This window comes from Physeter macrocephalus, chromosome 2, assembly GCF_002837175.3.
Source record: "Physeter macrocephalus isolate SW-GA chromosome 2, ASM283717v5, whole genome shotgun sequence".
In the NCBI taxonomy this organism is placed as follows: Eukaryota; Metazoa; Chordata; class Mammalia; order Artiodactyla; family Physeteridae; genus Physeter; species Physeter macrocephalus.
This window is the reverse complement of record NC_041215.1, coordinates 127,771,636-127,798,445: the sequence shown is the minus strand read 5'-3', so window position 1 is coordinate 127,798,445 and position 26,810 is coordinate 127,771,636. Positions and strand designations below refer to the sequence as shown.

Here is a 26,810-nt window from a genome sequence, read left to right as displayed (position 1 = left end):
GCGAACCCGGTTCCCCTGCATCGGCAGGCGGACTCTCAACCACTGCGCCACCAGGGAAGCCCCAACTCTGATATTTTTTATTCTATTCTATTTCACTTTTTAAAAATGCTTGCCCTGAGGACTAAATTTATTTCAAAGTATATTGGGACCTACACATCAAAAATACTTTACTGATTGTTTCTTTAAATTTCAGGACACTGTTGACCTTCAGACAAAGGTTTCCTTAGTCCAAGGACTCAGGACTATCACGTATTTCTGAAGTGATCAGTGGACCTACTGCTGGTCTCCTTAACCATCTACTTCCAAAGCAGAACTTCCTCTGAAGTTAGCAGAAGCTGCAGAGTTATGTGGAATTGAGCATGAGAAAAGAAGATAGAAAGAAGATGGAAATATAAAAGTTTTTAAAAAACTTAATTTTTTCATACGCTGCCTGGGGCCAATTAGTTCACTGACTTGTTTAAAGAATAGGTAACTAGAGCTTTGTGGTTAAGCAGTATAAAATCACAAAAAAGAATTACTACTAATAATAGTACTAATAATGTAATAATCTCCTCCATCATAAAATCCATAAAGACATGTGAGTACCTTCCAAGTAACTACTTCCACAAAATAGTCTCTTTTATTTTCCCAGCAACCCCTTAAAAGTATCTTGGGATTACTTGCCATCTGAATCATTTGCTTGTAGTGTAAAGAGGCTGATTTCTGGGACCCTCCTCCGGTTACTGAGTTGACTTACTTAGCCTGAAGGGTCTGAGAACTGCATTTGTAATAACACACACACACACACACACACACACACACACACACACACACACACCCCCAGTGACTCCTTTGCCACCATGGAGGAGCTTTCTGTCACACCTGCACAGTCAAACTGAATGTGAGAACCACTGTCTTTTGAGGCAGGAAAGGAAGATACCAGAACTCAGAGCCTGGGTCTTTTTCACTCATCTCCTTAAGCTACAGAGTCACTATATAAAATGTAGCCACCCTGCAGTCAGGAGCTGACAGACATCAAATCCAGGTCCACGCCGGGGAGGGGAAACAGCCTGCCACTAAGGAGCTTGGGCTGGGGTCATTGGTTCTTGCTGGTCCTGTATTAAACCCAGGGCTGAGCTTCTGCTGCCTCACAGTGCAGGGCTGTCTTAATGGGACCCAGCTGGAGAAGGCCACCCCGTTGCCCAAGCTGTCCTCCTCTGCTGCCTTTTTACCCTACTTAAGGGCAAGGGATTACTTACCTTGGGCCAGGCCTGATTAGACAAAGGTTTTCTTCTCTGCAGCCCAGGATGGGCATTGCCAGTGCATTCCAGGGACCAAGTAGGACCAAATAAAAATACTTGTCCATTATCAAATGGACAAATAATGACAACAGCTATTTTTTTTGCCCCGGTTTGATAAAAAGGTAAATACTGTAATCTCTATCATAGCAGTCAATAAGAGACACTGATTCAAAATTTCCTTGATATTTTGAAAGACTTGATCAAACATGACATTCAAATGGTCTTTAATTACACTTACTGGACCAGGAAATCCTGGAGGGCCCATGTCTCCTTTCCACCCCTATGTTGAAAGACAGTTACAAATTATGAGCACATTAATCAAAAGTATTTACATGTTAGGTATACTTAGAAACCAAAATGCACAGTTAAACAAATCTATGCTAAAATTGATGTTATTTCTATGAAATGTACAAACCAAGTTAACAAGAAAGGGATACTACTTTTGATTATCTTCCTGGAGGGCCATATCTGAGTCAAGAATCTTATCTACAAGGTCTGGAAGAAGGGGCTATTGTTCTCTAGGTTTCTTCCACATCACTCCCTTCAAAGGATGTTTTGCATCATCGCGTGCTCCCCTTTTCCCACCCAGACTAGAGGCACAGGGAAACCAGGCTGTGGGTTCTAGGCAATTCCCGGTGTCCCAGCTATAATCAACCTCCTTTCTTACCTACTCAAGAGGGCATTCCAGAATTCTACTGGAAGCGATATTAACACAGGATAAAAATCTTGAATCTGCACATATACCTACATATGAAAACTATTTGAAAATATCTGTAACGTGTTGTCAGAAACAACGATGTGGAATACGGTCCACAGTTAACTGATGATGACCTTTCAGTACATCGTGACCCAGGCTGAGACTCACAGGGACCAGCCTACCCTTGACCTCTGATGACCTGAAACTTCCTCCAATCGCAGGTCCTTTCCAGCTTCTTCCTCATGGGGAGCTGAAATCTCACTCGTCCTAAGTCAGCTTCTACTACACAGAATAGGTTTAACATCTTTCCCCTTCAAGTGTTCAAATCTAGTTGCCACATCTCTTGTTTCCTCTTAACAAATATGCTAAGATGTTTTAGTGAGCTCTAATTGCAATTCCTTGTAGCGAGTTTCAGGACGTGTGGGGAAAGAGTGACCAAACCCAACCAATTAAAAAAGCTGAAGATAGATGTTAGGAAGGGAATTACCTTAATGCCATCTTCGCCCCTTAACCCAGGGAAACCCTTGCTGCCTTTGGCTCCCTACGGAGAACAGCAAAGTGCGTAGGTCAGAAGACACATCGATAATCAGTTTCTTCTGTAGGAAGCAAAATGCTTTAAACTCCTTTTTGGAAAAAAAAATGTGCTCAGATGACCTCTCTCCACAGTGAGGGTGTAACACTATGATTCTCAAACATAATTTTTAAAAGCTATATGCTTTCTGTTTGCTTAAAACTACTTAGTGACTCTCAAAAACCCTTCTTTGTCTAATAGGACTGACAATTTCACTATATTAATGGGCCAAGTCACGTCTTTACCTCAGTGCCAGGGAAACCGGGGGCACCATCTTTTCCAGGCTTTCCCTAAAACAAAAACAAAACAAAAACATGTAACTTAATAAATATGGGTAATTTCAATAAACATGAAAAACTAAAATGATATGATCATCTCTTGACCTTAGGCAAGAAAGGCTGACTGAGGTTTCCCCCACTTATTAAAAGGAAAAACTATTAACCACAGAACAGGTGATGACCTTCTCTTGCCAGGGAAGGCAGAAGCCAGTCAGAATGGGAAATTAGGGAGGGTCATTGGAAAAATGAGAGGATATGAAGAGCTAAGCTTAAACTGGAGTTAACACTATCCATCAACGCTTAGAAGGAAACTCAAGGAAGCACTGAGCAGAGAATCGAACAGGAAAATCCAGAAAGAGGGAGGCGTTCACAGTCTATTCATTTGCGATGTTGGCAATTCCCCGAACTCCAGATGTGCCTATATTTAAATATATGCATAAAAAGTATTTTGCAGCATTCAAACAGACAGGGCTTTTGGGATTAACTATTATGGTGTTTACCCTCCATGATAAAGTTAAAAATCATATTAGTTGAATATTTTTTCTTAGAAAAAAATATACTTTTCCCAGTGTATAATTTTTAGAGTTTTTATGTGTTTAAATCTTTGCAAAATAGAGCTGGGTGGGAGAGTGAGCCTCTGTTGCTTCTACATCCTCCTCTTTTTTTACCCATCACCCCCTATGTGGATGAAGATCGTTTGTCAAAGAAGAGGATGAGGCTGATACACAGAGGAGCCGAAGTGAAATGGACAGAGTCCTGCCCATTTCATTTCAGGTTCAGAAGTTCTTGAAGCTTGTTTTAACCTTGAACTTCTCAGATACTTGAACAAATAAATTCTACCTCCCAAATAAAAAAAAAAGTTTCAAAAATCTAAGTTAGTTTGAGTTAAGCACCTTATATTCACGACCTCAAGAGTCCTGAGTACTTACTAATTTAGGCTGCACATGACGTTGAATTTCCAAACTCACCTGTGGGCCTGGTTCTCCAGGAGCACCTTTTTCTGATCCGTAAGATTCTCCAGGTGGCCCCTGTATTAATGAGAGTTAGGTCAAGTTTTGTAAATTATTGATTTTTGACTTACATTGATTTTTATTAACTTTTCCCTTCTGTTAAAATTTTTGAAATGGTGGGTTATCTAAGAAGGACATCTTATTTATGAATATTAATTTAAAAACAGATGCTGAAGATAAATCATAAGATGGGTGCCATTGGGTGCATGTAAAACAGTGCAGGGATTTCAGCTAGAAGTGGCCAGAAAATAATTCCAATACTTACGATCTCTGCAGTAAAATACTGTCGTGCTTTAGCTAATATTAAGATTTAAAGGTAGATCATACGTCAAAATACGCTCTAAGGTTCTACTTTTTGTTTCAAGGGAACAACATGATTCTTAGTGACCTACTGAGGGTCCAGGGCGTCCAGACTGGCCCACGGCTCCCTGGTCTCCCTTCTCCCCCTTGAGATCCTGTCACAAAAATAAGTTAAGGTCATTACAAACAGATCAAACAAGATATTATTGACTATACTTGGAAAAGTCCTCTATCTGTTCAATGGATTGGATTTTCAAGCTACTTATATACCTCCTGTTAACACACCACATTATCAATTTTCACATTTTGAATTTTATACCTGGGAACCCCCTGAAACAATATACAAACTTTTTGTGTGCTATATTTTATTTATTTTTTAAACTGATGTATAGTTGATTTACAATATTATATTAGTTTCAGGTGTACAATGTAGTGATTCACGATTTTTATAATTATACTCCTTTTATAGTTACTATAAAATATCGGCTCTATTCCCTCTGCTGTACAATATATCCTTTTTACAACCTTTTCCTTTTTTTAAAAAAAAATGAAAGTATCCTTTAGATCAAACTGTATTAAACTAATTTAATTCTTGAATCAGTTTTCTATAAGCACAATTAGATCATTTCTAATGTATTTTACTTTCATTTTTAATATATTGAAATTATTTTCACCGAGATCAACTATTTTCTGAGTAAATGTTACAACGAGGATTGAATTCATTAATTAGGTTTGTTTTGCCCTTATCACATTTTATTCATATATTGTGAAAATATAATTTTCAAAAACAATTTTTTCCCAATGTGAGTATCCTCCTGAGGGCATCATTTTTATAAATAACTCAATTTTTCCCCTGGGTCAAATCTCCCAGATCTTGATTTTGTCAAAATAAGATTTTTTCCCATCAATTTTCAGCCAATAAAGCTTTAGACTTTATTAAATATACTTTTGTTGATTAATTCTGAAAAGTTCAGTTATTCTCCTCAGTCAATTTTTTTCCAGTCTTCAATAAGAGTTATTATTTTGGCCATAGAAAACGTCACCATGTTCTGTTTTAACTCTTCTAGTTTTGTTTTGATAATTTCTATCATTAAAAATTAATTATACTGGAAAGAAATGATTAAGGGATTTCTTTTGGGGGTGATGAAAACGTTCTAAAACTGCACATGGTTACAGCTGCACGACTCTATGAATATACTAATAGCCACTGAATTGTACACTATATAAGTGAATTTTATGGCATGTGAATTATATCTCAATAATGCTGTTAAAAGTTAATTATAATTACAACCCATGAATTTTATTCTTTAAAAGGGTGAAAATTATGGTACGTGAATTATATTGCAATCAAGCTATTAATAAAACAATTAATCATAAGTTTAAAGGAGAAGGATGATTTATGTTTATTTCTTAGTTAATCCACAAGAAATTGTTAGCTTCCCCCTCACTCCCCATTCCCCTTCCCAGACATTCCAGGATTAACCTGGTGTCTAGGATTGGTGTATGATGTTGTGATGCATTTCTTCTGAGCATTTGATTCAATTCCATCCTCTGGTCCTTCTAACTACCCCCACATGGGCGCAAAAAGCACATGATAATGTCAAAATAACGAGTCACAGTGTCCTTGGAGAGGAGTGGGGGCCACATTGCCTTGGGGTTATGACGGCAGGGTAAAAATATCCCACTTGATTATGATATTGCTCTACCCTTATCTTTAGGTCATTACTATCCAACTGCATCAGAGCCACACACCATTTTTCTACTGTTTATTCAAAAATACTCACCGTATACCCACTCTATGTTAGCAACAAGGAGAGGGATAGGGATAATGGGTGAGCAAAATTAGATCTAGGCTCTTCCTTCAAGAATGTTGGGGGCTTCCCTGGTGGCTCAGTGGTTGACAATCCGCCTGCCAATGCAGGGGACACGGGTTTGAGCCCTGGTCCGGGAAGATCCCACATGCCGCGGAACAACTAGGCCCATGTGCCACAACTACTGAGCCTGCGCTCTAGAGGCCGCGAGCCACAACTACTGAGCCTACGTGCCACAACTACTGAAGCCCGTGCGTGCCTAGAGCCTGTGCTGTGCAAGAAGAGAAGCCACCGCAATGAGAAGCCCACACACCGCAACCAAGGGTAGCCCCTGCTTGCCGCAACTAGAAAAAGCCTGAGGACGGCGATGAAGACCCAACGTAGCCAAAAATAAACAAATTAAAAAAAAAAAAATGTTGGAAGTGGCTTGCCTTGTATCTTCCCCATTTCATGTTTTCTAGTTCTTGAGTAAAAGATGGAGAAGGAATAAAATCCAGATGCCCAGGTTGGCTGAGCTGGGCTTAGGTGACAGGCTTATAAAAGAGGTAAGGGATCAAAGGACCTCATCCCAGAAAGGGGAAGGCGCAACCCTAATAATAAAATTGAAGAGTTACCGTTCTGTTAACCAGGCCGGTTAGTGTCACAATAACTGTTCCTGGTGGTCCGGGCGGTCCTGTTAATCCTTTCATACCCTAAAGACAAATACACTCAGGAATAAAAAACTAAGCTTGAGAGATCTACATTTCCTCTTTAGTTCTTACCTAAGAAGATAAAGCAAATGAAACCTGAGACACAGGAAATACTTTCGTTTCAGTGTGACTTAGTGAATAAATTGTGTAAGTTGACTGCTAGGGAACTTAAAATATCTTGCCCATAAATAAACCACAGAATTTAAATTACCCTCTCTCCTTTTTGTCCTATCACGTTATCGCCCATGTGACCCTGTAAGAAAAGACAAAACCAAATTATTTTTTTAAAATGAACATGAATGTATAGTCTAAACCCATTAAAGTTCAATGTTTATAATTGAACATTTATATTTTAACTGTAATGTTAGTATTGTAAAAGTTATTTTAGCTATTTCTTGGAGTGGAGTGGCAACATGTTTCTTTTAAAAGTAGAGATCTTGAAGCGCAGAAAACTTAACGGATTTACTTAATAGGGCAAGTGATAACATGAGATGGTGTGGGGCAGGGGAAGGAACCCAGCTCGGAGGACATTTTTCTGGCTCAGCCACCAGCCAATTTTGCTTCCTCTGGCTGGTAACTTCCTGATGCCCTAGTTTCCTCATCTTAAAAATAAGAGGGATGTGTAGCTGATCTTCAGGATTCTGAAATTCAAAACTTAATAGAGAACTAAGAATAGAATTCAAGCAACCTGACTTCACTAGTAAGTTAGTGACGTGAGATAAGTCTAATGTGAATCATCTCTCTTCAGTAATCTATCATTTCCACCAATGTGTCTTTGCTTTTCTGCTCTTGAGTTTGCAGATTTTCCCCCAATTAGGCCACAAGCTGTAGAGAAAAGCTCAAGATGAGGAGTCAAAAGACTTTAAACCTCAGCTCTGCCAATTACTACTTGATGATTCACTTAACCTAACCCTATTCATCTCAGAGGGTATGTATGTGTGTGCACGTGTGTGCGTGTGTGTGTGTGTGTACACACATCAATGAAGTAATAAATGTGAAAGCACCTTGGGAAGTACCCTACACACAAAGGCTATCTGATAGTAAGTAATTTCCTGGTGGGGCTCTGCCTTGCTCAACGTTTTCATACTTAAAATAATGAGGGGGATCAGAATATGCCACCCCAAAATATACCACTTTGGCAGAAGAATTATTTTGAGCTGAAGGCAAGTGAGAAACAGCAAATGCAGAAAAAGTTCCTTGCTCTCCCCCATCTGCCTCAAGACAGGGCATAAATTTCCCTTTGTGAAGGTGTCACCCTCCCCTCTTCAGTAGGAGGAAGAGAAGACAGCTCATCACTGGAAACAACACTAACTTAAGCCTGCATAAACAAATTTACTGAAATAACACTTATCTTCCATTAGTTTCCCCCATATATTGACCTTTCCACCATCTACTGCCCCTTGAAGCTCAAAACCCTTTTCCTTTGTCCTGTCACTCCTCCACAAATTTATCACCCTTTGTTAAAATGGTATACAAGCCTCTGGGTCAGACTGCCTCTTTGGGGTTTTCATTTCATTTCTGTGAGGTCTCCACATGCATATGAAATCAAACTTTTTTCCTACAGTTAACCCAGTCACTGAACCTAAGAAGATAGAAGAAAAAGTTTTTTTCCTCCCCAATACTAACAGTTGGCCTTTGTAATAGAAAGAAATGCAGGATGAGCATAAATGCTTAATGAGTCCATGAATAATCATTTTTATTTACTAGTATAAAAACAGGTTGGCTTTGGGAAGCAGCCCAGTAAAAAAATATATAAGGTGAAGTGTTGCGGGAAATATAAGGAGTAGGAATCCTTGCCCTTTTCCTGATGAGGAGCTCCTTATAATTGAATTAAGACGCTTTGTATCAGAGATCTAGTTACTGAAGTGCAGGGAGAAGGGAAGTAGGGGGTGCAGAGCTGCTAGCCATGCTCCTTCCCTGCTGGGAGTCCTTGTGAGTTCCAGAGGGGTGCCCAGCAGTGACCCACATGTGGAATCAGACTGAGTTTGGCTTTCAGATCGGTTAGGATGTTCTGGCTGACACAACATACAAATTGTCATCTACCTTAGGTCCTGGCGGTCCCATGGTTCCTGGGAAGCCCTAGAAAAATCCACCAGTTAAAATTACAGCAGGTAATGAATCAAGCCTAAAACTCTGTTTAAAATTTTAGGCTATAATTCTTTTATTAGTTACGATGTCTATAGCAATGGTGGCTTCATACTCACAAAGAATCCTGGAGGTCCAGGTGGACCAATAGGTCCGGGAAAACCTGGAAGGCCCGGCAAACCCTTTAAATTAAGAGAAGAATTAGAATAAGTTTAAATTTACTTCTCACTGAAGAACGATGTCCATTAGTGAAAGGCATTAAACTATTTTAGAAAAATCAGAGCCTAATGTTTCCTATTTATGGCTGCAGTTAATTTCAATAAAGGCCATGTGTAACATGTGTTACCATGTATAACAGGCTACCAGGATCATTCTGATGGTACTATTTCCAGGAAAATGGCCAGAGCAGTTGCTTTACTTTAGAAGAGTTTTACCATTTTTAGAAATGTTTCCTCTCTCTCTCTCTCTCTCTCCCTCTCCAAGCATGCTCTTACCTCTGGGCCCTTCCACCTGCTCTGCTTCTGCCTAGAATCCTCTTTCCCCAGATATCTCTATAACTCACTTTCTCTCCCTTTTCTTATCTTTATTCAAACATTATCCTTTCCGTGGGGCCTTCCTGCCCATCCAATCTAATGCCACAACCTTCCTTCTAATCTGGACACTTCCTATCCCCCAACCCTGCATTATTTTTCTCCTTGGCATTTATTACTGTCTAATACAACATATACTTAGTAATTTACATTTTTAAATATTTTCTCCTTCTAGAATGTGCCATGAGGGCAAACATTTTTGTTAAACTATTTTTGGAGATTTGTGCACTGTGGTATCCCCAGCACCTAAATAGCCCCTGGAACCTACTTGGCACGTAATAAGGATTTCTTGTATGACTGAAGGTCCCACTGCTATACTTTCAGCAGTAGCACAATGTGGTACATGGCCAACACTCAATACACATTGAAGGGATACATCCGTGTCCCAGATTGCTACTATCTCCTCTTACTAGATGCCCTGCCCTCAGCATCTGGCTCCCTAAATGCTTCCTAAGCAAAAAAACAAGAGCCATCATATTCTACATCTTTTCTCAAAAGCTTATATGGCTCCTAACTGTGTCATTCTTCAGTTTTGCAGCCCATCATTAGCTGCCATGGCTCACCATATAGATGTTCAACAACCTTAACTCAAACTCTTTGACTCACTCAGGCAAATTCCTATCTCTGCCCAGGAATTTCCACATATACTTCTGAATTAAGTTAAAATATTTCTGATTAATTAACCTGAAAGTTAGTATCAAAAGATCCACCCCCCCTTTTTTGGCTAAGATGTGTTTATTTTTTCCTACTTCTTTACAGCAAGAAAGCCTTTTGAGGGCCTTCAAAAACATATACCAATCAAATAATTTATTATCAAAAGATCCTTTTGAATCACAGAGTAAAGTACACACAGCCACCAAATAGCTGTTTCCTTGTATTTATTCTGGATCACCCTCCGGCTACATACGTAGAGGTCAGAAAGCAAACTATTCAACAGGAGAAAGGTGCAGTTAAATAAAATATTACTATCATGCAAACTTTACAATAGGAATGTCACATAATATTACAATTTTAAATTGTATTCAACGTGTAATACAATCTTATCCTGGATTTCAACAAATACAAAGTAAGTGGAACACAACCATTCCTTGAAGGCTCCTTCTTAGATTTAGTAAAGCTTGGGTGATTGAGACTTAAGAAGAGGCTAAAAGACACATACAAAATCACCTTTTTTATATGAGCTAAATGTAGTTTCTTATAATGAGGTGAATGTGTTAGAATAAAATGAGGTAAATATGTAAATAGAAGAGATATGAATATCTATGAAAAATATTTTTAAGAGAGTGAGAAAGAGATAGAGGGAGAAGAAGAGAGAGAGAGAGAAGAAGAAGAAGAAGAAGAAAAAAAGAGGTGGAGAGATCGAGAATGATAGAGACCTTCTCTGAAGTGCGTACCTGGAATCCTGGAGCTCCTGGCAACCCAGGGTCACCTTTTCCATCAAGGGCTACACCTTCTCCTTCAGCAGGAGCCCCCTTGAAAATGAAGAAGTTCATCAAACATAAGCAATGTTATATCTTCAAAACTCCTTTAAATGGTTATTCAGGGTCATACTGCTTCAAGGATAAAAGTGCTTTCAGGATATATATGTAGAGAAATGCTTTAGGATTATTTAGTTATTCCATTTTGAAGAATTTAAAGCTTTTTTGTATTTTCTAAGATTGACCATTTACTGTGGAGGGAAGAAAGACACAAGAATAATAGACCATTTCCCAAGACACCAAAATGAGCGGTCATTCCTTATTTAGAATTTGGGGCCCTGAGCATAAGTTCAGCTCTCTTTTCCCAGACCCTATTTTCCTAAAGAATAATATAAAACTTGTGTTCCTGAAGACATATTTACTATGATTTCTGAATTAATCATGAGATCTGATTTGTAATTACTTATGTCTTATTGTTTAATAGAAGTCCCTTTCATATGTACAAGTAGAGATTTTTCAACAATAATATGCCACAAATAACTTACTTTCTCTCCTTTCAAACCAATGGCACCCTAGGAAGAGGAGCGGCATATTAGCAACCAGAGGCAAATCAAATACACAGCATCCCTGCTTTGTCCTCTCTGCTATTCTGCCTTCTCTCCCTGCTGTATACCTCCCACTGGCTTTTAAACATGCTCAAGTCTTTCTCATTTAAAGAGTCTCCCCCTAAATCCACCCTCCCCATACTGCCTTGTCTATCTTTCATGTCATCTGCAAACTTCCCACTCTCTTCATCTCTCACATATTTCTTACGCTCATAGCTACATCCTCCCTCCATCTGTCATGGAAGTGGAAGTCTGCAGTGACTTTGATGTTACTGAAACCAACGACAACACATTAGTTCCTGCCTTACTGGATTTCTCAACAGCACTAGGCAGCTGTCTGTCACTCCCCTTTGCTGGAAATTGTTACAAAGGAGATGGGTCCAAGATGAAATCACTCCTGTTAGGTCCACAGCAGTAAACCAAGACTTAATACCTAACCTGACTACAGTTTTAACCTTCCCTAGGAATGTGACCTTTGACCAGCCAACCTGGAAATTCCTGGTCTGCACTAATAAGATATTCCACCCAATAGCACCTTCCATTCCCCTTAAGAGGCAGCTTTGCCTAAGACAGTGCCTTCTTTGTTAATAAAACAATACATTCTTTGCTAATAATGTCACTTTTTCCATTCCCTCTCTGGCTTTAAAAACCTTTCCTATCTATGGTTGGATGCAGCAACTCTCTCCTTGCTAGATGGGATGCTGCCGGATTCATGAGTCATCCACTAAGGCCAATATTAGATGGTCAGATTTACTCACTCAAATTTTTGTTATTTAGCAACATCTTTCCTGGGCTTCCAGAATACACTCCTCCTTGTTTTCTTCTACCTTGAGGGCCCTTCCTCCTTTACAGGCTTATTGTCCTTGAGCTCACACTACATGCTGGAGCTCTCTAAGTCCCAGTTCCAGGGCCCTTTTCTCCTCTCTTCCATCCTTGAGTCACCACAATCCAGGCCTCTCTCACTGCCTAGTTCACAACTCCCCTTCAGTGTCTCAAAAGCAAAACAAAGTCTCAAAGTGCATTTATTCATTCACTTCTCAAGTATTAGTTGAGTGTCTACTGTTGGCTGCCTCAGACTTCCCCAAGGTCACGACAGATTTCTGTATACAGTCATTCCAAAGGAAACTCCTTATAATTGTACTTTATGTCTCGGATGGGGAGTTAGAAATACAAACGTACTGGGAGGCCTGGGTAGCCTGGTGTCCCCCGAAGTCCTGGAAACCCTTGTTCACCCTGGAAGACATACAGAGCTTGTCATTCTTCTTAGTTGTTCTAGAACAGCCTATTGAGATAATTTCCCTGTTTCTCTCTTCCAACCCTGCAGTGGTAAATCTAGACAAAGTAACCCAAATTCCTTACAGCTACTGGGTCATGAGGCTGAAGGCCAGGAAATCATTATCTTAATTGAAAACAGGATTAGAATCTACTGTTTCTCAAATTGTGCATAAATGGCAAAAGGCTAATTGTGCCAAGAACTTTTCAATTGCTGCTTCCTTGAAACTTTAGTAATTACTCCTTTCATGGCCACCATTCTGGGGAAAAGGAGAGTGCAGTCAGGAAACAAAGGAGACGAGTGAACATCGAAAAGCTCAGTCATTCTATTCCAAAGACCAATTTTGCATTCCAAGCCTTAGTTTCTGATTTATATACACTCACAACCTCAGATGCAAATAACCATTTGAGCCCCCAGTTATCTTTCGGTGGGAGAACATCAGAGAACTTCCTTAAAAAGCAATCAGAAAGCAAGGTGGGGGGGACTTCCTTGGTGGTGCAGTGGTTAAGAATCCACCTGCTAGGGCTTCCCTGGTGGTGCAGTGGTTGAGAGTCCGCTTGCTGATGCAGGGGACCTGGGTTCGTGCCCCGGTCCGGAAGGATCCCACATGCCGCGGAGTGGCTGGGCCCGTGGGCCATGGCCACTGGGCCTGCGCGTCCGGAGCCTGTGCTCCGCAGCGGGAGAGGCCACAGCAGTGAGAGGCCCGCGTAATGCAAAAAAAAAAAAAAGAATCCGCCTGCCAATGCAGGGAACATGGGTTTGAACCCTGGTCCGGGAAGATCCCACATGACGTAGAGTAACTAAGCCCGTGAGCCACAACTACTGAGTCTGTGCTCTAGAGCCTGCGAGCCACAACTATTGAAGCCCGCACACCTAGAGCCCCTGCTCCGCAGCAAAAGAAAACACCACAGTGAGAAGCCCGCGCACCGCAACAAAGATAGCCCCCGGTCGCCAGAACTAGAGAAAGCCTGCGCGCAGCAACGAAGACCCAACGCAGCCAAAAATAAATAAATAAATTAAAAAAAAAAAAAAAAAAAAAAAAGAAATCAAGGTCGGGGAGGGGAGGGGAATTGGATGCAGACACTCAAATGGTACTCCAAACTTCCAGTTATAAGATAAATAAGTACTAGGGAGGGAACGCACAACATGATAAATCTAATTAACACTGCTGTATGTTATACATGAACGTTGATAGCGTAAATCCTAAGAGTTCTCATCACACACACATTTCTTTTCTTTCTTTAATTTTGTATCTATAAGAGATGGTGGGTTCACTAAACTATTGTGATGATCATTTTATGGTGTATGTAAGTCAAATCATTATGCTGTACACTTTGAACTTATGTATTGCTGTATGTCAATTATATCTCAATAAAACTGGAAGAAAGTAAAGAAAAAGGCATAAGAAGAAAGAAAGCCATCATATGTCTGCCCTGAAGACACATATCATTGGTTCTGGCTAAAAGAATATTTCAAGGAAAGCCTAGCCTGTCTCATTACTACTTCACCTTGATTTATTCATTTAGCAAAACATTAACTAACCATCTCCTGTGTGAGGCATACATACCTTAGAACCATTGCATCCTGGCAAACCGACAGGTCCATACGGTCCAGGATGGCCTGGGATGCCCTAAACAATAGAGCAAGTCTCAAAAAGGAGAGATAATCAGGCCCCGGGACCAGGTGGAAACAGTGCAGAAACCATGGTGGGAAAACATGGGCTAATTTAGATAGTTCTTTAAGTATAAATGGTTATTTAAATAAAGTAGTAAATTAGTTATTTTAGATAATAATTTAAATAAAAATCACAGCAAATAAAATAGGTTAATTAAAACCAAAAATTATCCAGTGAGATACAGATATTTAAGATAAAACAAAAGGTCTTTCTATATAAAATAAGTCCATTAGCACGCTGTGTTAAGCTGGCGGACAGGAAAGAGGGACGTGTGCACAGAGGTAACTATTTTATTATTTTATTATCCTGTGCTATCAAGCAGAGTTCATTCTATTCTATTCTATTCTATCCTATCCCATCCCATCCCATCCCATCCCAATCTGTTCCATCTGTTTGTATTTCAGGAAATATAATTTGACTTGTATGTCTTGTAAATCCACACTCTAATACACTATGTGATTCTGATATTTTCATCATGTAGCAAATGTATCAGTACTCATTTTCTTGCGCTACTGCTTTAACATCTTTATTAAAATGAGCTTACTTCTTATTATTCCATTTACACATTTTTCTCATTACTTACTGGAAGTCCAGGAGGACCTGAAAATCCTGGTAATCCAGTTGTTCCCTAAAGACATAGAAAACGGAAAGGGTGGAAAGAAAAAAACTCTTTAAAGAGGTTCAACCTATAAACAAAAAATGATTTACCATGCCAATAACCCCGCCGTTCTGCAACTATAATTGGGAACACTAAAAACTATTTGAAAAACACTAAAAGGCTTGACAAACTTTGTAAATCTCCCATTTATATAACTTTTAAAAAGAGATGATTAAGATTGTTTTTGGCCTTTCTTGGGTAGATTAAGGTTAATTTGCATACAGTAAAGTGCTCCAATCTTCCACAAACAGATTGAGCAATGTTTATATATGTGCATATGCACATATTGGTGATACCGTCACCCCATCCGGACATAGAACATCTCCAGCACCCCAGATGGTTCCCTCATGCCCTCTCAAAGTCAGTTAACACCTACCCTCAACAAAGTAAGGACTATTTTGACTTCTACCATTATAGACTGGTTTTACCTGTTCCTGAACTTCATCTATAGAAGTGTATCACACACAACGTACTCCTTTGTGACATCTGTATAACTTTTACAGTGCAGAGTTCTTTTTTTTTTAAAAAGAATTTTCATCAAACAGTCAGGCTAGACTGGTTGGACTACTAACCCTCACGCCTTTGGGACCAGTGAGTCCTGGAAGTCCTGGAGAGCCCTACATCCAAAGGAGAAAACAAAAGGTAAGCACTGTGACAATTATTTGGCACTAATAAGCCCATAAATGAAAGGTCCCAGTTTTATTCACACGCCAAAGAGTTTTGCTCTTGCGATTATTTCATTGTTAACACGGTTCAATTGCTTGTTGTTTCATTGGCGCTAGAGTATTTATCCGAAAGGACAAACAAAAATCCATTCATACCCTTGCTACTCAAGGTGCAGGATCCAACAGTAGCCTCATCGGGGAGCTTGTTAGAAATACAGCTCCCTCACCGCCCAGACCTATTGATTCAGAATTTGCATTTCAACAAGATGTGATGATAATTCTCGCTCACATTAGTGTCTGAGAAGTGCCCTGGAAAAGCCCCACATTAGCCAGACAGCTGCCGAGGGCTGATAAGGATGAATGACACGATTACAACAGTGGATGAGAATGGCAGCCAATATTTCTGTGCATGAGAAACACTTTATTAGCAAAATGTCCCTGGTGGGCACAAATAAATAAATAGCAAACTAAGGACTGCCTGAACCAGAGATAAACTTGCTTCCAGAACACAATGAGTACATTTGGAGGTCCTGTTGCTTAGAGAATAACCACAAACAAAACTGTTTTAACGAGGCCACTTGGTGTGAAAGTTCCATTATCCAAAGTTTTTCATCATTCCTGAGAGTTTCAGTATGTTTTGGTATTTCTGATTATTTGAGGAAAAGGTTGTTACAGAGCCTTCTGAGACTGGACTGTCAAGGCCAAAGTCAGCCTTTCCTGTCTGAGGTAGAATTCCTGGGTGTGTGACCATGGCCCCCTCCTCTGCAGGATGCTGTGTGTAATCTGCAAAGGCAGAAGCGTGACTTGCAGGTTTCACATCCCCATTATAAATTTTCTCATATTTTCTATATGAGAATATATAGAAAATATTTAAAATTAAGACATTTATACACCTGAAAAATCTTTTTGGTCAGGTTTTAATATTCTCTGATTGACTGCCTTTGATCAGATGATCATTTGTGGCTACATCTCTGAGCTATACTTTAACATATGAACTCATGACAACATAAGTTTCTGGATGAACTTTATGAAATACCTGCACATCATGTAACCTATACTAAGCACCATGTATTTACAACTATAATTTTAATTTACTGCTGGCTTCTCAAAAGAAATGCTAAGGAAACCAGCAGAGTGGGGTGCAGAGAACAAAATAAAAAGGAAGGAGTCGGCATTAAGCTGATCCTAAGTCCAGGGTTGAAGTGACAAATTCATTCTACCAGGAAAATGGAGGGAAATCTGAGACCACACCCTGAAGGAACGCAGCGGAATGTTCCGACACTAAACATGTCTGAAATCAGACACCAAACGTCCAGAATCTGAACTACTTTTTCAAAATTAGGATCAGAGGAAGGAGAAATGAAGAAACAAAAAGCATACACAAATACAATAAAGTAGAATTCCTGGGAAATAATAAGCTTTGCAGTTTTATTTGGAAACTGTAGGTGTGGGTTTAGTTTCTTTGGCTGTAGGAGTTTGATTCTGGCGTCATACAATACTGGATTTGAACTGTGATTTTGCCACCTATTAGCTACGTAATCCAGGACAAATTACCTAAGTGCTCTGAGAATCAGTTTTCTCATCTCTAAGATGGAGATAATAATATGTAACTATAGTCATGATTTATGGGATCAATGTGAAGAATAAATGAGATCCAGTCAAGAATAAATGTCCCAATGCCTGGCTCAGAATAAATTAGCAGAAAATGTTGCCTAAATATTCTATACATATGAAATTTAAAAAGACTGTGTGGATCAATTATAATTGCATTTTCATAATTTATTAGTTAGTTCACAGCTTCCTGGAAACCAGCAGTCAGGGGAGTGGCCCAGTGGATGTGTGGGAGCCTAGGCTTAAGTCCACAGCAGGAAAGAGCCATCAGCAGATCTAGTGGTTATACAATTATTTAGCAAATCCTCTAGGGCATTTATTTAAACAAAGCCCTTTGTTGTATCACAGACTTTAGGATAAAAATCTGTGATGAGTTTGAACGGCAGTAGGCTCTGGTAGGAACCTTAAGGTGCCTGATGTGGAAGGGACCAGCTGAGAAAGAGGGAAGCAAAGAAAGGAGGATTCCAGAAACAAAGACATGTGTTTCAAGGAGAAGAGAGGGATCCACACAGTTGGAAACAAAGCAGAGGGGTCCAGGTCAGATAAAGACACAGAGTACCCTTCTGCATTGGCCTTTTGGAGGTCATGGGTGATCTGGAGGTCATGGGTTTTCAGGGCAGTAGGCAGGAGGCAAATTGTTGCTGGCTGAGGAGTGAATAGGAGATCAACCACAGCCAGCGTGGTTCGTTAGTTTATTTTTTTTAAAGAAGCTTGACTGAGCTAGGAAAGACAGGGAAAGGATGGCAATCCTTCGGTTACAGGACCTGAAAGATCTAGAGGAAGTTTATATTGGTATGGGTTTTATATTTGCATGCTTAAGGATGGAAAGAGAAAAACCAACGTCAAAAGGAAAGTTAAAATGGCTGAGAAAGAGGACACACCATCAGAACATGGTTCTAGTAGGAACCCCAGTGACCAGGATACCGGTAGAGCGATAGGTCCTGAATGGAAGGCAAAAAGAACTCATCCTTTCATGTGGGACGAAAGAAGGGAGGGGCCGATGCAGGCAGGGAGACTGTAGCTCAGGGAGGGGGAGGAGGTGGGGCAGGGGGCTTCAAGATAATGGTAATCATCTGAATCATCTTGGAATAAGATTCAGTTCGGAGGGCCCAGCTAAGACTGGAACAGGAAATTACCAGAGTGTCCATCAGCTGGCTGCGATGTGGAATTCTCTCCAGGTTCTCAGCAGCCCTGGGGTCAGCATACAGAAGGTTAAGTGGACTGGGGAATTTTTGAACTCACAGACTGGCATACCTTGGGCCCCTGTGGTCCAGGCAGGCCTTCCGGACCTTGGTATCCTTTCTGGCCGGGAGGCCCAGGGGGTCCTGGGAAGCCTTTCTCCCCCTGTTAAAATCAAAACAAGACAATAAACACACAGAACAGCAATTCCCAGGAATAAACACACCCATAACCATCATTTTCTTTTCTTTATGATGTAATGATAATATTTTGCATATTTTTTCCTTGGATTAAAAAAAAATAGCCCTCAGCAGTAAGTACAAGAGTAACTCTAAATTTTCAGCTGTTAGTATTCGTCTGTAGGCTTGAAAGCGTTTGTCTTTGGTCTCCTGGAAACTCTACATTTACCCAAATGGTAGAGCTACCCAGAGCAGAGATTACGGGAGCGGAATCAAGAACTGAGGGGAAAGCCCAGTTAGAAAGATGGAGGTTGGTGGAGTGCGTTTTCTGGGGGATGGAGAGAGAGTGAAAATCAGGCACAAGAATGTCCTGAGCGTGTGCATAATTGCTATGTAGCTTGAAAGAACAACACACAGGCTATGAGTTTTAGTCCTTTCTTGATTACACAGGGATTAGTAATTCAATCTGCTGTTTGTGGAGGAGATGCAGGAGAGATATCCAGTGGGAAAATGAAAAGTGTGAGCTAAATAGTTAAGAGATGGTATTACGGGAAAGCCCTCAAGGATGAGTGAGTAATTTAGTAATTTAGGCCCAATGAGGGACATGTTTCTGCCACAAATAATCTTCCCATGGACATAGATCCTACGGTTACTCTTTAATAGTAAAGCCCACAGATTGATTCAGTCAATCTAGTTACACAATTAGCAACTTTGATTTTTAAAACAGTGATCAAGTCAGCGATTTCACACAGTGTGTGTGCATAGACACCTAATAAAAAGAGAAATAAAAGAATTTGCTAGACCCCTCTTAATACTCCGTTACCTTCACACACCTTGAACAGCATCTCACCCAGAGTAGGGATTCCATAAATGCTTCTTGAATGAGAGAATGAATCATAGCTTTCCAACATGGATCTGAATATACTACTTTCAGAGCTTCAGGAAATACCCTAAATCAAACTACACATGAATTATGGAATAATTTAAAATAAATATGGTAATTTTATTATTTTATCTAAAGAGCTTAAAATATGTTCTTTTAAAAATATTTTTAAGCAGTCATCTTTCAATATCGTTAAGCAATTCATTAGCATATCTGAGAAAAGGGTTTTGTAAACAAAGGAAAAACTTTAGTTCTGCCTCTGTCTTAATTATCACAAATTGAAAGTTAATGGAGCGAATTAATGAGATTTCACGGCACTCATTTTTCACTCCAATTCTGCAATGGAGATGCTTTCCTTCACCGAATTTTTGCCTCAGCTAGAGTGCTGCTGCAAGATTCTTTCACCAGGGGGCGCCGTCACACCAATGCTGCAGGACAAAATCTGCAGGTTTCAATGTTTCTGTCAAAGTGAGGCTATCAAGCTGTTTTCAGTCGTTCTCTCGCGTTTAACAACAATGTAAATAGGGTATACACATGGAGGCATTCTTATAAACTCCGTTGTTCTTTAACTTACTATTTTTTCTTTACAGATCAAGAGAGTTACAGTAACTGCTGGTATTTATACAAGTTATCTGAAGTTTCCCTCCAAGGCCTTTTTTACCACCCCCGGTTCATGTTTATATACAGTTACTTTAAAATTGGATTTGGGGAATGGAGTATCATACTGCTGATCTTTTTGCTACGAATGAAAGATGAGTGTGAATCCTTTAATGAGCTCTCTGGAGAAAAGAAGCAGAATGAAGGTTTTGTGTTTACCTTCTCCCCTTTGGCCCCATCACAGAAGCACTGGCCTTTGTCTTTACAGACACAGCCCTAGGAAGAGGGAAAGAGAAAGGGTTTTGTTTAAAAATGGCTTAATAGAGCCCAACTGACAGAACAAAAGCAGACATATTTTTCTGTTCTTTGAGCATCAGACACTATTTAGCAGGAACCCTGTGATACTGTAGCAATTTATCAATAGAAATAGAGTAGAAAAGTGAGATGTACATAGAACTGTCGAGAGTACATCATTTTTATTGTATTTAGGAATTTCAAGTAATTTATTTAGGCAAAAAACCAAGTCAACTCTCCTTTTTTTCAGAACAATATATAGTTGAACCAAAGACCTACTGTATAGCACAGGGAACTATATTCAATATCTTGTAATAACCTAAAATGGAAAAGAATCTGAAAAAGAAAACATATATATGACTGAATCACTTTGCCGTACACCTGAAACTAACACATTGTAAATGAACTATACTTCAATTAAACAATGGTTAAATAAATAAAATAAAATAAATAAATATATATATAGTTGAACCATATGAAATTTCCATTGTTGTAGGTAGAAAGTGGTCTAATGTTTGCAAATTTCTTAGGTTCAGCAAAATGAACATATATGTATTTGTGTATATTAATTGGTGATATCTTCTATAGGTAATTCTAAGGTTTTCTTTTCCTGAAATAATGTTCAATACTGAGAAAAGATTATCAGTACCCGCCATGTATTTTAAAGAACAAACAAATACACTGAAGCTAATATCAAAATGCTTTTTCTTATGAAAAAACAAAACCAAAAATTTAGCTGTGAACCTGGGAGCTCTTACCCATCTAACTAGTCACTTTGACACACTTACAAGCCCAGCTTTCACATCTCTGCACACGTCGACTCTAATGAAAGTCAATTTTTAAATTCCTCTCTGCCAGCAGAGGAACAAAGAGAAATAGATTCAAAGAGTGGATTTAAAAAAATTTTTGACACACCTTCTATAGTTATATATTTATCTTTTTTGGGGTGGTGTTAATATTGACTGGAAATCAGTTTATTTTCCCCAGGAAAAAATATTAATTGACAGCAGAGGCAGGGCAAGGCTAGGAGATGTGCTGGCTGGTAGGAAAAAGAAAAAGAAATTGCCTCAGATATTCCCAAAGTGGGGACCCTGTTAGTGCAATCAAAGTAAGTACACACAAACATCTTTAATTGAATATATTTTCTCAGCCGAGGGCAGTAGGCTACGCTGTTATTCAAGAAAGGGGAGTCCATAGTAATTTTCATACACTCATCATTGATCCTCACCACATTTATATGCATCTCAATTTATATGAATGGAAAGTAATTAACTGAAAAGGAAAGTCTATATTTTCCCCAAGGGTTGGCTATTTGGTTTTTTTTTAGAAGACTAAATTTTTCCGCTTTTCCTCCCAGATGCTTGGGGTTATTCTAGCTTAATTATTTTAATCTTGTCTTTCTAGGTTTTTAAACTTTAGCTTAAAAACTAAACTAATAGTTTTTAAGTATACTAAGTCACATATTTAAGTATATATTTAAGTATACTAAGTCACATATTTAAGTATACTAAGTATATACTAAATCTAGTATACTAGTATGCTAATATCTACTAAAGCAGTAGTTCTCAAAGTGTGGATTTCCAGACCAGCAGCATCAGCATTATCTGGAAACTTCTCAGAAATGCAAATTCTCGGCCCTACCCTAGATGCACTGAATCAATAATCCTGCTGTTGGTCTCAGTAATCAAAATAGGCCCCCTGGGTGACTCTGATACTACCAATCTAAACCAATAGCTAAAATCCCAGTCTGTAGGGTAGAGCTAATTCTCTGAAGATTTCTGAACACTTTGCCATTTGACACACTCATTTGCACATCCGCTTTTTGTTTATGATGCCATTTTTTCTCTCATTCCAGGAAAGTAGCCAGGCTTGTATGCCCCTCCCTTTAGGGATGCTTTTGTCACTGGGCTGAAAGCAAAAGCTGCCTGAAGACAAGATTTCTCCTGGCTTCTGTTGCTGGAGTGTAGGGACCTGTTGACCGTTGGCCCCAAGAGTGGAAGGACCAGCAAGATGCTCCCACACAGTGTCTGGAAGAGGCAGCAGGGCCTCAGGAAGGAAAGTCTGAGTCCTACACCCAAGGGAACCAGATACTGGGGCGAGGAAGTTCAACCTGGGCAAGGAGCTGGGGCTCAAGTTTACACAGCAGTGCGGCCACTGTTTTACATGGTCAGAGACCATGAGCATCTCTGATTCTTCTGCCTCCCAGACACCACGCAACACCTGGATTCCAAGCATCTCTGGACCACAGGTAAGAGAAGGCAAATGGGCAGTCCTCTAACTCCGAAGAAGATGCGTGGAGGTCATCTTAATTTTATTTCTTAGAGTAAGTCATAGTCACTCTATATTATTGGGAATCTTTCAACCTTAGCTTGAACAAATAAATGTTTGCTGAACTCCTCCAAACTAGGTCAGGTCCCCCTTCTGATATGCTCCCCTGGGCCACTTGCAGTTATATGTTTAATGTATCTTTTCCTTGATGACCCTAAGCCCCAGCAGAGAAGGAATTGTCCGGTCTTGTTCACAATGGCAACTGGGGCATATAATACGTCCTGAACAAATGCTTGTGGATCGACTGAATGGATGGAGCGCTGGTACTTTGTTTACATCCAGTTTGGTCCTGGAATTTCAATGCATGTGATGTCTATGGCTGTTGTTGGGCTGCCATGACTAAGATATTTCCTAGAGAAATGTATATAGATTCTATGTGTATGAATTCTGAACAACTGTGATTGAAGTGGAAGAGAATGAAACTAGAAGCTTTGGCTATTTTAACACATGTTAAAATTAACACAAGGCTAATTAGTTGGTACTTGCTTGGAGGTAAATTTTTTTCTGGAAAAAATTTAAATCTTCAGAAGATTGAAAAACAGTACAATGAACACCTATGCATCTTCTCATCTAGGTTTCCCAACTGTTAACATGCTTTCCCAGCCTTTACAGCTCTCACTTTCTCTCTCTCTCTCTCCACACACACACACACACACACACACACACACACACACACTTTCTTGCCAAACCGTTCACAAGTAGACTGTAGACACCATGACACTTTACCCCTAATACTTCTGCATGCATCTCCCCAAAACAAGAGTATATTCTTATCCAATTACAACATTATTTCCAAACCTAAGGAAGCAACATTGATGAAATAACTTAGAGTTACTAGTTTCTAAACAAGATCTTCAGCTTTACAAGGCCCTTGATGACCATTAGAAAATGAAAAGCTATTTAATTTTTAACAAATCTTTTTTGCACTTTATATATATTCATTTATTTTGGCTGCGTCGGGTCTTAGTTGTACACACACACACACACACACACACACACACACACACACACACACACACACACACACACTTTCTTGCCAAACCGTTCACAAGTAGACTGTAGACACCATGACACTTTACCCCTAATACTTCTGCATGCATCTCCCCAAAACAAGAGTATATTCTTATCCAATTACAACATTATTTCCAAACCTAAGGAAGCAACATTGATGAAATAACTTAGAGTTACTAGTTTCTAAACAAGATCTTCAGCTTTACAAGGCCCTTGATGACCATTAGAAAATGAAAAGCTATTTAATTTTTAACAAATCTTTTTTGCACTTTATATATATTCATTTATTTTGGCTGCGTCGGGTCTTAGTTGCAGCACGCAGGGTCTTTCATTGTGGGGCGCTGGCTTCTCTCTCGCTGAGGCATGCGAGCTCAATAGTTGTGGCGTGCAGGCTTAGTTGCTCTGCAGCACATGGGATCTTAGGTCCCTGACCAGGGATCGTACTCACGTCCCCTGCATTGGAAGGTGGATTCTCTACCACTGGACCACCAGGGAAGTCCCACAAATGTTTTATTTCATACCAGAGATTTGGTCTTAATCAATGATTTCACATATAATCAATACATGAGGTCTGATCTTAACAAGTGACTGTCACAGATCCAAGAAGTTTTAGAGCCCACACGGCTGCACCCAGAGGTCAGGCGTGGGACTCTGCGTGTCAGCCCTTGCTCCTCTGAATTCCCTCTTGCCTGGGGACTGGGTCGCCATCACCACTGACAGCAACTTTGATCCTTGTTCTTTGTCATCAAAACCATGGCACCTGATTTTTTACATTATTGTCCTTGAGTTTGCTTGAATCTTCAGGGGTGACATATTTAGCTTTTGTTTGTATTTGGTTTCATTGTTTTCACACAAGGGTGGAAGCCTTATTTAATGGTTTGGAGCCAGCTGGTCGGTTAGCTGAAAAAGTTAGTGAAAGAGAGGAATCAAAAACAAACTAACAAAAGAAACATGAACACGTTAAGCATTTTATTTTAACTTAAAACATACAAATGCACAACAACTCTTCAATGTTGTGAAATAGGGCTCAGGTCTTTTCTTTGGGAATGGGTCTGCTATTGAGAGGTATAGGGCATCTCTTGCTAAGTCACACGCATAATGCACCACCGACGTTTTCAGTTTGAGTTTCTTTGAAACAGGCCAATTGCTTAAAGATGCTTGTGGAGCAATCTGAGTATAGAGTCCTTTTAGATACGAATCCATGCTTCCCTCTAACTTTTTTTTTTAAATAAATTTATTTATTTATTTTTGCCTGCGTTGGGTCGTCCTTGCTGCGCACAGGCTTTCTCTAGTTGTGGCGAGCGGGGGCTACTCTTTGTTGTGGTGCGCAGGCTTCTCATTGTGGAGGCTTCTCTTTTTGCGGAGCACGGGGTCTAGGCGCGCAGGCTTCAGTAGTTGTGGCACACTGGCTTAGTTGCTCTGTGGCATGTGGCATCTTCCCGGACCAGGGCTCGAACCCGTGTCCCCTGCCTTGGCAGGCGGATTCTTAACCACTGTGCCACCAGGGAAGTCCCTCCCTCTAACTTTTTAAATGTTTTCTCAGACACACTTAATTGAATAGCAGTTTTCTATCAATTTTATCTTTTCAAATCTTCCAACCTAGTTTTCACAGAAACATGTCTTTAAGAATTTTCTTATTTATTAATTTACTTTTTAAATATAGCAGTGTGTGCCTGTCAATCCCAAACTTCCAATCTGTCCCTCCCCACACCCGTCCCCCCTGGCCACCATAAGTTCAAGAGAAACATGTCTTTTTTATGCATTTGTATTTAACCAATTTGTTGTTTAATATTTAATTAGATGACTTTGTTATAATAATCAGTACAACTGGCAGAAGCAGCTAACTCTTGGCAAATCATAAAGCTCCACCGTGGAGCAGGCCTATGTCAGTGCGCTGGGGAAGCCTGTGGGTGTCAAGGGGGCAGCAGACAGTGGGCATCAACTGGTCTATCGTATAGAAGGTATGCAGAGTTCTGGTCAGTTGCTGGAAGTTAAAAGGAGAGTCATTGAGAGAGGGTCTACTGTATTACCTACTCATTTGCAGTGTCATCCACGGTGTAGATGTTCAGCCCTGTTGGCAATATTCCAAAGCCAGGTCTAGGGCTGTGTTTCTGTACCCAGGTGAGCAGAACTGCTCCAAAATTTTTCCAACTTTAATTTTCAGTGAAACTGGCAAGGCATCGCCTGCCTATATATCTGCACAATGGAACTGACTAGGATTTCAGAGGATGTGACAATTTTGCTGACATGTGGATGCTCCACCTGACTGAATAAACTCAAAATGACGGCCTGGGCAGCTCTCTGGCAGATGTTCAGCTGCTTTTCTAGAAGCAAGTGCTGCAGACAGCTGAGCAGAGGGCCATGTGAAATAAAGCCCTTCACTTTTTTTGGATGATGATGACAGTAGCCCCAGACTCAAGAGATCCATTTCTCTTAATTGTGCTGCTTTTTTTTTTTTTTTTTGCGGTACGCGGGCCTCTCTCACTGCTGTGGCCTCTCCCGTTGCGGAGCACAGGCGCCGGACGCGCAGGCTCAGCGGCCATGGCTCACGGGCCCAGTCGCTCCGCGGCATGTGGGATCTTCCCGGACCGGGGCACGAACCCGCGTCCCCTGCATCGGCAGGCGGACTCTCAACCACTGCGCCACCAGGGAAGCCCTTGTGCTGCTTTTCTTGAAATAAATTTTTAACTTTGCAAATGTGTTTTAATAATTCAATAATTCAGATAGGTTATTTGATTAGAAGATAATAGTGGCCATATTTTCATTTTTGTTGAGTTTGATCCACTTTTTTGGACTCCCTTTTAAAACACCGTGATTATATTAATGGAATATAACCCATTAATTACTACTCAAATGCTAAATCACTTGAAAACCAGTATGGCCAAATGCTATGAACTCTGAAGAAAGCATAACGATGGATATTTCTTAAGCAACATTTTAATGATTTTTCCTCTTCCAACAATAAAGTACCTCTTAGTTTCCATGTAACTTAATGAAGTGAGAAATCATTTGTCATGAGCAGAAATCTCTTAATAATGATTTTATGGCTTTTCTCCCCCTGCTAACCATTAACATCAGGAAGTGATCCAAGATTACATGACGTTTTAGCACCATTGCATATTA

General features: G+C 39.9%; 1 protein-coding gene across 1 annotated transcript in view; it reads right to left on the bottom strand.

The window, feature by feature from the left end:
• Positions 1-26,810, bottom strand: part of COL4A3 (collagen type IV alpha 3 chain) — an 86,074-nt gene that overhangs the window by 55,497 nt on the left and 3,767 nt on the right. The window contains exons 2-18 of the mRNA XM_055079438.1: positions 20,274-20,330; positions 18,471-18,560; positions 15,513-15,557; positions 14,866-14,910; positions 14,175-14,237; positions 12,514-12,567; positions 11,275-11,301; positions 10,706-10,783; positions 8,841-8,903; positions 8,680-8,715; positions 6,848-6,889; positions 6,562-6,639; positions 4,229-4,291; positions 3,795-3,854; positions 2,794-2,838; positions 2,465-2,518; positions 1,519-1,560 (exon numbers count right to left, since the gene is read on the bottom strand). Of these exons, the coding sequence (XP_054935413.1) occupies positions 1,519-1,560; positions 2,465-2,518; positions 2,794-2,838; positions 3,795-3,854; positions 4,229-4,291; positions 6,562-6,639; positions 6,848-6,889; positions 8,680-8,715; positions 8,841-8,903; positions 10,706-10,783; positions 11,275-11,301; positions 12,514-12,567; positions 14,175-14,237; positions 14,866-14,910; positions 15,513-15,557; positions 18,471-18,560; positions 20,274-20,330 (942 nt within the window). The remainder of the gene's footprint in view (positions 1-1,518; positions 1,561-2,464; positions 2,519-2,793; positions 2,839-3,794; positions 3,855-4,228; positions 4,292-6,561; positions 6,640-6,847; positions 6,890-8,679; positions 8,716-8,840; positions 8,904-10,705; positions 10,784-11,274; positions 11,302-12,513; positions 12,568-14,174; positions 14,238-14,865; positions 14,911-15,512; positions 15,558-18,470; positions 18,561-20,273; positions 20,331-26,810) is intronic.